The sequence below is a fragment of the Nematolebias whitei genome, chromosome 20, assembly GCF_014905685.2.
Source record: "Nematolebias whitei isolate Nwh7 chromosome 20, NemWhi1, whole genome shotgun sequence".
Classification (NCBI taxonomy): Eukaryota; Metazoa; Chordata; class Actinopteri; order Cyprinodontiformes; family Rivulidae; genus Nematolebias; species Nematolebias whitei.
Genome location: NC_056517.1, coordinates 8,506,295 through 8,518,887, shown reverse-complemented (window position 1 = coordinate 8,518,887; position 12,593 = coordinate 8,506,295). Strand labels below are relative to the sequence as shown.

The following is a 12,593-nucleotide window of genomic DNA, read 5'->3' as shown; positions in this document are numbered from 1 at the left end:
CCCCCCCCCCCCCCTTCACTTCCATGTGAATGAATGAGATACGTTTTAACAAACAGTACACCAACATCCCTATTTTTAAAGCACGGTTTCCCTTGTCCGAGGCAGCAGAGTGATGGATCCTGGTGAGTGGAGGGAGACATTTGATCCACTACAAGGAGCAGTGGAGGACCCAGGAGGTGGTCAATGGTGGTCTTGGCTCCCATTGATTAATCTGTGGACACCCTAAGGGCCACCCTAATCATTTGAGGAAACTACTTTTAAGCAATATAAAAACTAGCAAGCATAGTTTCCTCAAATGATCAGGGTTGTCAGTTTAAATACATATGTGGTGGAGGTCATCTTTGTTATGCCTACATGCAGCTTCACACCAAAATGGAAGTTGGCATCTCACTTATTTTTCAAGTTATTACTAGGGATGGGGCCGATCCGATCCAGTATCGGTATCGGCCTCCGATACCAGCATAATTTACGTATCGAGTTTTTCCGATCCACCTGCCGATATTTCCCATCCATGATGCATGTTGGTTTCAAACTATGGAATGGATTTCCTGAACGGCGGCGTGTCTCATGAACCCAGAGTAATAAGACCCGCCTCACATTCAGGAAATCCATTTTATAGTTTGCAGCCAGCTACAACGTGAGGACTGAGTTAGCAGCACTGTGGCTAACAGCTAACCAACTTTTCATCTAAACATGTCCGCTGTGTGGAAGTATTTTACACTAGAAACACCACAAAACAAGACAGCAACGTGTAATGTCTGCAGAGCCATAGTGCCACATTAAACTGTGGTAAAGTTAGTTTTACGATGGACATTCGAGCTCCGTGGCTTCAGCGGGGTGCTACTCTCGCTGAATCTGAAAGAGGCGACTCAACCCCGGCCAGCCGCGTCCAATCTGCCCCGCTCAGTCCGCCCGTCTCTGAGGATGGACAGACTCGGCGCGGTTGCCCCAAATCAGGCTGCTTGCTTCAGATTGAACAAGAAGAAGACATAGCTGAAACCACGGAGCTCTAATGTTTACAGAGAAGTTACCAAACTTCATCATAATTAATGACCAACCACTATCACTTGTAGAAAATGAAGGATTTCACAGTTTGATACTTGCAGTCAAGATATAGTTTACCCTCCAGGAGATATTTATCAGTGCAACTGTAAACAATCATAAAAAACATATGATTTGAAAATTATATTAAAAACAAAAACAGCTACATTATAAAGTGATGTAAAATACTAAAAACAGGAACATGCCTGTTGGTTTATGCCTTGTGTTTAAAGCCATTTAACATTTTATTTTATTTAATTCATTCATTTAAAAGAAACAAAATTTAAAAAAAATTTAAAAAAAAACATTGAATGAAAAGAGTGCAGAAAGAAAAAAAATATTCTTATATCTGCCCCTTATTTTAGAAAAATATAAAATAACTTTAAACAATCACTTAAATTAACCACTTTAATATCCACTTTAAAACTATGAATAAAAAGAAACATGTTTTGTGTTAGCAGAATTTAATTCTAACTTTAAAACTTATCCAACATTAATAAAACTTACCTCAAGTTGCCTTTTTGGACATGCATGCATATATTTGTACAAATTGTACTTGAGAGCAGATTATTACAGCCTCATATAAAATCAATGATGATCATGATATCGGAACTGGATCGGTATCGGCCGATATTTAGGTTTAGGTATCGGGATCGGAAGTAAAAAAAGTGGATCGGTGCATCCCTAGTTATTACGCTCACAACACAGACGGGCGCCAGGCAAGGCGCTCGGTTCTCTTGACCCTTGTTCAATGGTAGAGGAAACACTGGATTTTCTGTGAATAAAATGCACTTCTACAGTGTTTGTTTGAAATGCAGGTCGGCTGGGCTCACCTGGCTGCTTGCATCAGTTTTCAACTCTTTGTGAGTGGAGAACTGGATGTAGATAGGTACACTGCGGATAAGTGGAGGAACGGTGGTGTAGTACTTCACCATGGTGATGGCTGCATCCTCTGTGCCCATCTCTAAGAAAGCCTAGGAGGAGAGAATAAATTACGTCAACATGGAATGATTAATGACGGAATGTAAGTCAAGACACCACCAAACAGACTTGGGGCAGCTGTGGCTGAGTGGTTAGAGCAGTCGTTCTACAATGCAAGAGTTGGGGGTTTGATTCTACCAGCAGTCACATGCTGAAGTGTCCCTGGGCAAGACACTGAACCCCTCATTGCCTCCAATGTGTGTCACATCGGTATATGAATGTGATCTAAAGCACTGATTCAGATTCATTTTCATTCAACCTTTATTTATACAGGTTAATCCCACTGAGCCTCGTGAACTCATTTACAAGAGAGACCTGATTTTAACTAGGGAGGCACCAATCCACGTTTTTTTACTTCCGATCCAATCCCGATACCTAGAACTGAGTATCGGCCGATTTCGATAACATTCCGATATCATCATCATCATTGATTTTATATGAGGCTGTAATAATCTCCTCTCAAGTACAATTTGTACAAATATATGCATGCATGTCCAAAAAAACAACTTGAGGTAAGTTTTATTAATGTTGGATAAGTTTCAAAGTTAAAATTAAATTCTGCTAACAAAAAACTTTTTTTTATTATTCCTAGCATTGAAGTGGATATTAAAGTGATTAATTTAAGTGATTGTTTTAATAAGTTACTTTTTTTTTTTTTTTTTACATAAGGGGCATATTTTTTTTTCTTCTTTATGCACTCTTTTCATTCAATGTTTTCTTTTTGATTAATTTGTTGTTTCTTTTTGTTTCTTTTAAATGAATGAATAAATGAATAAAATAAAATAAAATGTTAAATGGCTTTAAACACCTGCTAAGTTCATGGCATAAATCAACAGACATGTTCCTGTTTTTAGTATTTTACATAGTTTTATAATGTAGCTGTTTTTGTTTCGTTTTTATATATATATAATTTTCTTGTAATTTTCAGTTCATATGTTATTTTATAATTGTCTACTGTTGTACTGATAAATATCTCCTGGAGGATAAACTGTATAATGGCTGCAAGTATCAAGCTGCAAAATCCTTCGTTTTCTACAACTGATAGCGGTTGGTCATTAATTATGATGAAGTTTAGCAACTTCTCTGTAAACATTCGAGCTCCGGGGCTTCAGCGATGTCTCCTTCTTGTTCAATCCGAAGCAAGCAGCCTGATTTCGGTCAGCCGCACTCAGTCTGTCCCTCCTCAGAGACGGGCAGAGTAAGCGCAGATGGCCGGGGTCCAGTTGCCTGTTTCGGGTTGAGCAAGAGTAGCGCCCCGCTGAAGCCACGGAGCTCGAATGTCCATCGTAAAACTAACTTTACTGCGGTTTAATGTGGCGCTATGGCTCTGCAGACATTGCACGTTGCTGTCTTGTTTTGTGGTGTTTCTAGTGTAAAATACTTCCACAAAGTGGACATGTTTCGATGAAAAGTTGGCTAACTGTTAGCCACAGTGCTGCTTACTCAGTCCTCACGTTTTAGCTGGCTTCAAACTACGAAATGGATTTCCTGAATGTGAGGTGGGTCTTATTACTCTGGGTTCATGAGACACGCCTCCGTTCAGGAAATCCATTCCATAGTTTGAAGCCAACATGCATCATGGATTGGAAATCTCTGCAGGTTGGATCGGAAAAATCCGATTATGTAAATTATGCTGGTATCGGAGGCCGATTCTGATACCGGATCGGCCCCATCCCTAATTTTAACAGTGAAGACAACAGTGGACAACAATAGACAGTCATAAAGGATGCGTACAAACTGAAAATAACAAGTGAAAATAAAATGGTATTAGAAAAAAATCTAAGAAAAAAAAAACAGCTAGTTTGTAAGGCGATGTAGAAAACTAAAAACAGAAACATGTCTGCGTTGTTTTTTCCCATGAACTTAGCAGTTGTTTGAAGGCACTTAGTCGAGAGCTTTAGATCTTTTTGTAAGATATTCCAGGAAACAGGAGTGGAGTAGGAGAAGGCCCTTTTTGCCTAGTTCAGTCCACATTGAGAGAACACTGCATGTAATAATGTCCTGAGAGTGCACGCTGTAGCTGCACTCACGCAGAGACATGTAGGAGGAGATGTATGAAGGCAACAGACCAAGAAGTGATGTAAAGATGAAAATGTTCCAGTGACCGACCGACTGGCCATCCATCCATCCATCTATCTATTATCTTCCGCTTATTTCGAAGTTGGTTCGCTGTGGCAGCAGCTTGAACAGGGAAGCCCAGACATCCATTTCCACAGCCACCTCTTCCAGCTCTTCTGGGAGAACTCCAAGTCGTTCCCAGGCCAATCGAAAGTCATAGTCTCTCCAGCGTGACCTGGGTCTTCCCCGGGGTCTCCTCCTAGTTGGACATGCCCGAAGCACCTCCCTAGGGAGGTGCCCAGGGGGCATCCTTACCAGATGACCGAAGCACCTCAACTTGCTCTTCTCTGCGTGGAGGAGTAGCAGTTCTACTCGGTCTTTCCTGTTAACTGAACTTCTCACCCTATCTCTAAAGGAGAATCCAGCTACCCTGTAGAGGAAATTAATTTCAACCGCGCCTTGTACATCCTTCTCCCCAGCTACACTTTCCAGCTCCTCCTGGGGGACCTTGGTGCGTTCCCAGACCAGAGAAGATATAGAATCCTTCCAGAGAGTTTTGGGTCTTCCCCAGGGCCTCTTCCCAGTGAGACCTGCCCAAAACACCTCTAAAGAAAGGCATCCAGGAGGCATCCTAATCAGATGAATCACCTCAACTGACTTCTTTCGATGCGAACGAGTAGCAGCTCTACTCCAAGCTCCCCCTAATGACGGAGCACCTCACCCTATCTCTAAGGCTGAGCCCAACTACCCGACGAAGGAAACTCATTTCAGATGCTTGAATCCAGGGTCTGGTTCTGTCATTATCCAAACCTCATGACAACAAGTGAGGGTTGGAACGTAGACAGACCAGTAAATCCAGAGATTGCCTTTTGACTAGGGATGGGGCCGATCCGAACCAGTATCGGTATCAGGCTCTGATACCAGCATAATTTATGTATCGGATTTTCCGATCCAACTTGCCGATAATTCTGATCCATGATGCATGTCTGTGGTTGCGTTGCACGTTGGCTTCAAACTATGGAATGGATTTCCTGAACGGAGGCGTGTCTCGTAAACCCAGAGTAATAAGACCAGCCTCACATTCAGGAAATCCAGTTCATAGTTTGCAGCCAGCTAAAACGTGAGGACTGAGTTAGCAGCACTGTGGATAACGGCTAATAAACTTTTAATCTAAACATGTCCGCTGTGTGGAAGTATTTTACACTAGAAACACCACAAAACAAGACAGCAATGTGCAATGTCTGCAGACCCATAGCACCACATTAAACCGTGGTAAAGTTAGTTTTAAGTTGGACATTTGAGCTCCGGGGCTTCAGCGGTCTGTTATTTTCGTTCAGTCAGGAGAAGGTTGTCTGATTTCGGTCAGCCACGCTCAGTCTGTCCGTGTCGGAGGGGCAGACTGAGCGCGGCTGACCAAGATCAGGCTGCTTGCTTCGGATTGAACAAGAAAAAAACATCGCTGAAGCCCTGGAGCTCAAATGTTTACCGAGAAGTTGCTAAACTTCATCGTAATTAATGACCAACCGCTATCAGTTGTAGAAAACGAAGGATTTTGCAGCTTGATACTTGCAGTCAAGATACAGTTTACCCTCCAGGAGATATTTATCAGTACAACAGTAGACGATCATAAAAAAACATACGATTTGAAAATTACAAGAAAATTATATATATATATATAAATATATATAAACGAAACAAAAACAGTTACATTATAAAGTGATGTAAATAACTAAAAACAGGAACATGCCTGTTGGTTTATGCCATGAACTTAGCAGATGCTTAAAGCCATTTAACATTTTATTTAATTTAATTCAGTTATTTATTCATTTAAAAGAAACTAAACAAATTCATCAAAAAAAAACATTGAATGAAAAGAGTGCAGAAAGAAGAAAAATCTTATATCTACCCGTTTAAAAAAAAAAAAAACTTTAAACAATCACTTAAATTAATCACTTTAATATCAACTTTAAAACTAGGAATAAAAAGAAACATGTTTTGTGTTAGCAGAATTTAATTCTAACTTTAAAACTTATCCAACATTAATAAAACTTACCTCAAGTTGCCGTTTTGGACATGCATGCATATATTTGTACAAATTGTACTTGAGAGGAGATTATTACAGCCTCATATAAAATCAATGATGATGATGATATCAGAACTGGATCGGTATCGGTCGATATTTAGATTTAGGTATCGGGATCGGATCAGAAGTAAAAAAATGTGGATTAGTGCATCCCTACTTTTGACTAAACTTTTTTACCAAAACCAACCAAAGCAATGCCCTCATTACTGAGGATAGGACCCTGATACGTGGATTTATCTCTCGCTCCATCCTACAGTCACTCAGGAACAAGACACTCAGATACTTCACTATGATACTCCTGCACCTGAGACAAAGTCTCCCCCGCCCCAACCCAGAGGGGTCATTCCACCTGTTTCCAGTTGAATTGATGACATGATGAAGGATTAGTCTTTGTGCCTTTATTCTACTGACCTGGTTCTTTCCCTTCAGGATAAGGATGTTAGTGACTTTTCCAAATGGTAATCCAAGAGCGATGACATCTGCATCTGAGACTTCACTGGGCAGTTTTCGTATGTGAAGCACACGCGATGGTGGAGCCTCATCCACCTTCATCTTCTTATTGTCACTGCCATTGGAAGCCCCATCTGAAATATGAACAAAAGCACAGATTTAATAATCTATGGAAAACATAACTGATCACCTTTAACAGTAAAAACTTCAGAACCTTTCATGCTGTGAGCCAAAAGCATAATGCAGCTCTTCAAATTGGAATGAAAAATAATAATTCCTTCTAATCAATGCAAAATGTTATAAAACAGTCTATGAAATAAAAAAATTATATTGAAAATGTTACTTTTATATAGAAAAAGTTGACGGTTTGAAGTATTCATGCCCATAAGAACATGTTAATGGTTAAAACGAGCAGTATAGGTTTGACACCCGAAGTAAACCTTTTTATGCCAAAATGTCTGTATTATGAAGAAAATTACTGCCCCTTTTCCACCGCTCCTCTTCAGCCCAACTCGGCTCTGTTTGGTACGGTTTGAGTACTTTTCCACGGTTATTTTTTAGCTGAATTGGACCCTTTTTTTGTCCCTGCTTCTCTGGTGGGTCCAAGAGAGCTGATTTGGCACCTAAAGGTGACGTCAGAACACTGTCGGTCACTGATTGGCCAGGGGGAGGAGTCACTGGATCCTTCAGAAACTTTTCACCAATCCGCCATTTGCAATTACTTGGAACTCGAAGCAGCGGCTGGATTTTATTCAAAGATTTTAAAAACAATAATGACAACACTGTGTTCTAATGCAGAAGTCCAGGTGTTTTTTTGTGTTTGATGACCGACGACAAAATTCAGAGCGACCTAGTCTCCGCAGAGGATCATATGAGCTGCCGACCCCTTGAAGCATGCGAGCCCGGGGTCCAGACCCTGGCCTCGCGTGCTCACAAAGGCCGGAATCCGAGCACTGGCAGACGAGTGGACCTTGACGAGTTTGGGATGGAGGGTGGAAACGTTTTTTTTTAATCAGTGAAGATTAAAAATAAATAAACGGTGCCGGCGTTATCATGAAATTCTGTTGTCGCTTTGACTTTTTAAAATAATGTTGATTAAAGTTAACTCAGCTGAAAAATCATAAAAAGACACAAAACTATTGGATCTTTCAGGAATATTTCCCTCAAATATGTTTAAAGAAGAGATACGGATTTTAGTTCAACTTTATTCTAACCTACAGATGTAGAAATCACAAAACAAGAATTAAACTTTAAATCAAAACTAAAATAAAACAATTTGTAAACAAGAAATAAAACCACATATCTAAACTGAACAATAAAAGTAGACACAATGAGTGCAAATACATCAAATGATGAAGAAAAATATAAAATTTGAAATCTAGATGTTTTTATAGAATCTGGTTCATTCCATCTTGGCACCAGCATAAATGGTTTGTTCCACTATGGAGTAAGTTGTTGGGGGGAAGAATCAGTTTTGTTTTGTGTGTTTCCTTGACTGATGAAGCCTTCTGGATGGAAGGTGAAACGTTTCAGCACAAAAAAAAAAGAAACTGTCCAGATGACCTGACTGAAAATTGTTGGATTGTATAAGTGGATTATTGAGCATAGACTATGTTGGTTAATTCAATTCAGTTTATTTATATAGTGCCAAGTCACAACAGAAATCTTCTCAGGGCACTGAACAGAAATATTAATATATAAAATAAGTTAAAAGAAACGATTCATATTTAAAAATACAAATTCAAATTCAAAAATACTTTATTAATCCCAGAGGGAAATTAAATGTTGTTGTAACTCATCATCCTGGTTTCATTGAAGAGTTGTTCTAGATGCTGATGGCTGTGGGCAGGAAGGATCTCTTGTAGCGTCTGTCCTACAATGGATTTGAAGAAGCCTCTGACTGAAGACACTTTGTTGTTGTATGAGTCTGATGAAGAGGATGCTGAGGGTTGTCTATAATGTTCTTCATTTTATGAAGAATCCTTCTTTGTACAATCATCTCCAAAGGTTCTAGAGGAGTCCCCAGAACTGAGCCAGCCTTCTTTATGTGCTTGTTGATCTTTTTTAAGTCACTTGCTCTGGTGCTGCTACCCCAGCAGATGATGGCAGAAGAGAAGGCACTCTCTACAACAGACTTATAGAAGATATGCAGCATCTTGCTGCAAACGTTGAAGAACTTCAGCTTCCTCAAGAAGTACAGTCTGCTCTGTCCCTTCTTGTAGATGCTTCACTGTTGCATTTCCAGTCCAGTCTGTTGTCCAGGTGAACTCCAAGGTATTTATACTTCTCCACCACCTCCACTTCTTCTCCCATGATGAAAATAGGGTTGGATCTGTTCCTGATTCTCCTGAAATCTACAATCATCTCCTTTGTTTTGTTCACATTCAAGATGAGATGATTGTTTCCACACCATGCCACAAAGCGGTCCACCAGTTCCCTGTACTCAGCTTCTTGTCCATCTGATACACCCGACCACTGCAGAGTCATCAGAATATTTCTGCAGATGACAGGAGTCTGTTTAATATTGGAAATCTGAGGTGTACAGAGTGAAAAGGAATGGTGAGAGTACAGTCCCCTGTATTGCTCCCGAGCTACTGACCACCTGGTTAGACACACAACCCTTCAGTCTCACAAACTGTGGTCTGTTTGTCACGTAGTCTTTGATCCAGGCAATTGTTGAGGCCTCCACCTGAGTCTTCTGAAGTTTCTGACAAAGCAAATCAGGCTGGATTGTGTTAAATGCACTGGAGAAATCAAAGAACATGACTCTCAAATGAAGTGCTCCCTCCACTCACCAGGTTTGTTACCTGCCCTGAACAAGCCAAAAAAGTAAAAAGAAAAACCATTGCCGTTCTTCTACACAGTGTAGCTCCTACCCACTTGAATACAATATAATAAAAATGTTAAAATTTACTTACATTCCCTGTTCAATTCCAGTCCGGAAAAACACTCATCTTGAAAACTAAAAAAACACTAATATTCAAATCCCTCATTGATGGAGACATCGGCATACTGCTTGTTAGAACATGAATGGATTTTTGTGATTCAGAATATATTGTGGACTTAGCTGTAAATGATCACCCCTCAGCAAAACATGAATATTGACTTTATTATTAAGTATTTCTGAAAACAATCTAGTTTTGTATACAACTATGTGTGCTATCTGTATTAGCATCAGTAACTCTGCTCTGGCTTTTCTTTGGTATTAAAGGAGAAAGGAAATAAAAGGTACTACTCCTGACATTAATTCTCTTTCAGACATTCTTTAGAGATTTAATAAACCAAAACACTTGATTAGAAAAGACTCACAAGGTGCAGTGCACTGCCTAGTACAGTTTAATTATTTGGTTTTGTGGAACAGCATTCAGCAGGCTCAGATTTGTTGTTATCAAATCTTTCTTCTTTTATGAAGCTCTCACAGCTTGCCTGAACAATAATTCATTTTAATCGGGTGTCCATCTCTGTATCAGACTGGTTCCTGAAGATAAACGACATCTGAGCACAATGGAAACTGTTTTTTTCCTGAGACAGGTCTCAGAGGTTACACAAGCTTTGATGTAGAGCTGTGCAGCAAAATAAAAACTTGGCTATTTATTAAAGAGAAAACTTACAAAAGCTCAAGGTTTTGATGATATGGACAGTTCTGTCTGTAGGGCTTAGTTGATCACTAACCAATGTCATAACCAAAATTATTCATCAGGGAATGTTTCCAGTGGCTGGGAAATCTGCTGCTGTGTCAATCATGTCTACCTCTGTTAACAGACCAGTAAATTTAACATCTACAGGTTCAAAGGTTGTTAAAAAAAACTGGTAGCTAATCAAATCAACACTAAAATACTAGTTCTTTTTCATATTCAATATAAATTTGATTTACAGTCTATTACTGCTTTTGAATGGATATATATATATATATATATATATATATATACTGGGGGTGTAACAGTACACGTGGGTGTACCGAACCGTTTTGGTACGGCATGTTCGGTTCAGTCCAAGTGCGTACCGTTTCGGTTATTTTTTCACTCATTAAATTTTATTAACGAGAGATTATGTGCCGCGGAACTAAAGTTCCTAAGCGTGTTTCAGCACGGCGCTATTATCTTGCAGCACGCGCAGCATTAGCTTCTCGTTGTGGTCTCCTGTTGATGAACATTATGACTTTCTTGTTAAAAGACGTGTAAATCCAAACCTGTGTGTTGACGTTGTTTCACAGAGATTGGATCTTCAGCAGCAACACGTCTAACTTGTTGACACGCTTGAAACAACATCTGAATGTGAACGTCTCTTCTAGCAGCTTGTTGCAAAGACCGATAACAGCAGCATTGAATTACCTGATACCTTTATCAGGTAATTCAGATCGATCCAGAGCAATAACACAAGCTGTAGGAGTTTTTAAAGCTCTGGAGCTACGTTTCTGTTGTTGATGCGCCGACTTTAAAGTTATTGAGCCCCGCTACAACATCATGTCAACACTTCAGCCAAAAAGTTGCAGCAGCACTTTATGAAAAAGCTAAAACTGATCGTCAACAAGCCCTGGACCAGATTAAAGCCCTGTCCTGATGATGATGATGACCGAGAGATTCAACCCCCCCATAACAAATTATGACCGTTCAAGAAGAGGTATTGTTCTTTTATTATTATTATTTAATTAACTTTTTTAATTTATTTATTATAATCTTATTAACTCTTTTATTTTTTCCTCTTTGTGTTTTATTTCCAGTCTGGGGCAGAGATAGCAGCTGAGTCTTCTTCCTCTTCAGGGAAATCAGAGATCACCTCCAGCTAAGAAGTCTGTGATGAGTGAACTCGGAACTCTTCCAGGGACCTGTCCCACCTGAGGGAGCAGGTCCAAGAGGTTGTGAGTAATGATGAGGCCAAATCCAGCCACACTGCTAAATTAGCAAAGCTCTACCTTTTTATTCCTGCTACTGTTGTTAGTGAGCGGTTTTCTCCACCGCTGGAGATATTCACTGCAACTAGATCTGTGATCTTGGCAGAAAATGTGGACAAGTTGGTCTTTTTGGCCAACAACCTAAAACTTGATTAGTTAAATTATAAACAGTCTGTTGCTGCTTCTTGTTCTGGTTCTGACTGTTTTTGTATTTATTAAGATTTTTATTATTCTTAGTATAGTTTATTTATTGTTAAGTAAAGAGTGCCTTTTATTTAAAATATCATCCAAATGGGTCGCTTTTATTTATTTTTATACAAACGTATTGTTTACTTGGCATATTTTCAAAATAAACATTTTGTAAATCTTTATTTTGGCCCTTGTTTTGTACCGAAAATGAACCGAACCGAAATGTGATTTTAGTGTACCGTTACACCCCTAATATATACACACACAGTATATATTTTATATGATTGTTAACTTGAGGTTTACTGAAGGATTGGAGTGGTGGCGAAAAGGTTTGAGAAGGTGAGCCTGTGATCAGAAGATCGTTGGTTCAACTCCAGTACCAACAACATCAAAATGTCAGTGGGATTGGTGAAGCCCACATCCGTCTCCACCCTCATTTCCCCACTCTGGGCCCTTAAGAAAGGCCCTCCCACCAACTGTTCCCCCGGGCGCTCTAAATGGAAGCTCTCTGCTCCACACAGAGGGCTGTGGTTGCTTGGTGGTCTGTGGTTGTGTCAGGAAGGGCATCCGGCGTAAAAACAATCGCCAAGTCTTTTTGCAACTTAGTTCACTGTGGTGACCACTGAAGAAGGGAGCAGCCGAAAAAAAAACAACAAAAAAGAACCTACCTTCAGGTTTACTGTATTGGGAAATAGATTTTTGTCTTTGCTAAATGAATTCGCCAGAACTTCCAAAAAGCCAAAAATTCTCACAATTTGTCCTCAAAAACAGCTGATCTGGACTCTTCAAATACCCTTGCAGCCTTGTTCCAAATGCCAGGAAAAGGCATTTCTGATGTTTCAATTTTTCTGGGGGAAAAGCCCCCACTCTTTTTAGTCCCCTACTCTTAATAGCCTCCTA

The 12,593-nt window shown here is 39.7% G+C and overlaps 1 protein-coding gene across 1 annotated transcript in view; it reads right to left on the bottom strand.

Annotated features, from left to right (window-relative positions):
* Positions 1-12,593, bottom strand: part of LOC119426825 (polypyrimidine tract-binding protein 2-like) — a 50,916-nt gene that overhangs the window by 2,432 nt on the left and 35,891 nt on the right. The window contains exons 4-5 of the mRNA XM_037694408.1: positions 6,575-6,747; positions 1,875-2,015 (exon numbers count right to left, since the gene is read on the bottom strand). Coding sequence (XP_037550336.1) covers positions 1,875-2,015; positions 6,575-6,747 — 314 coding nt within the window. The remainder of the gene's footprint in view (positions 1-1,874; positions 2,016-6,574; positions 6,748-12,593) is intronic.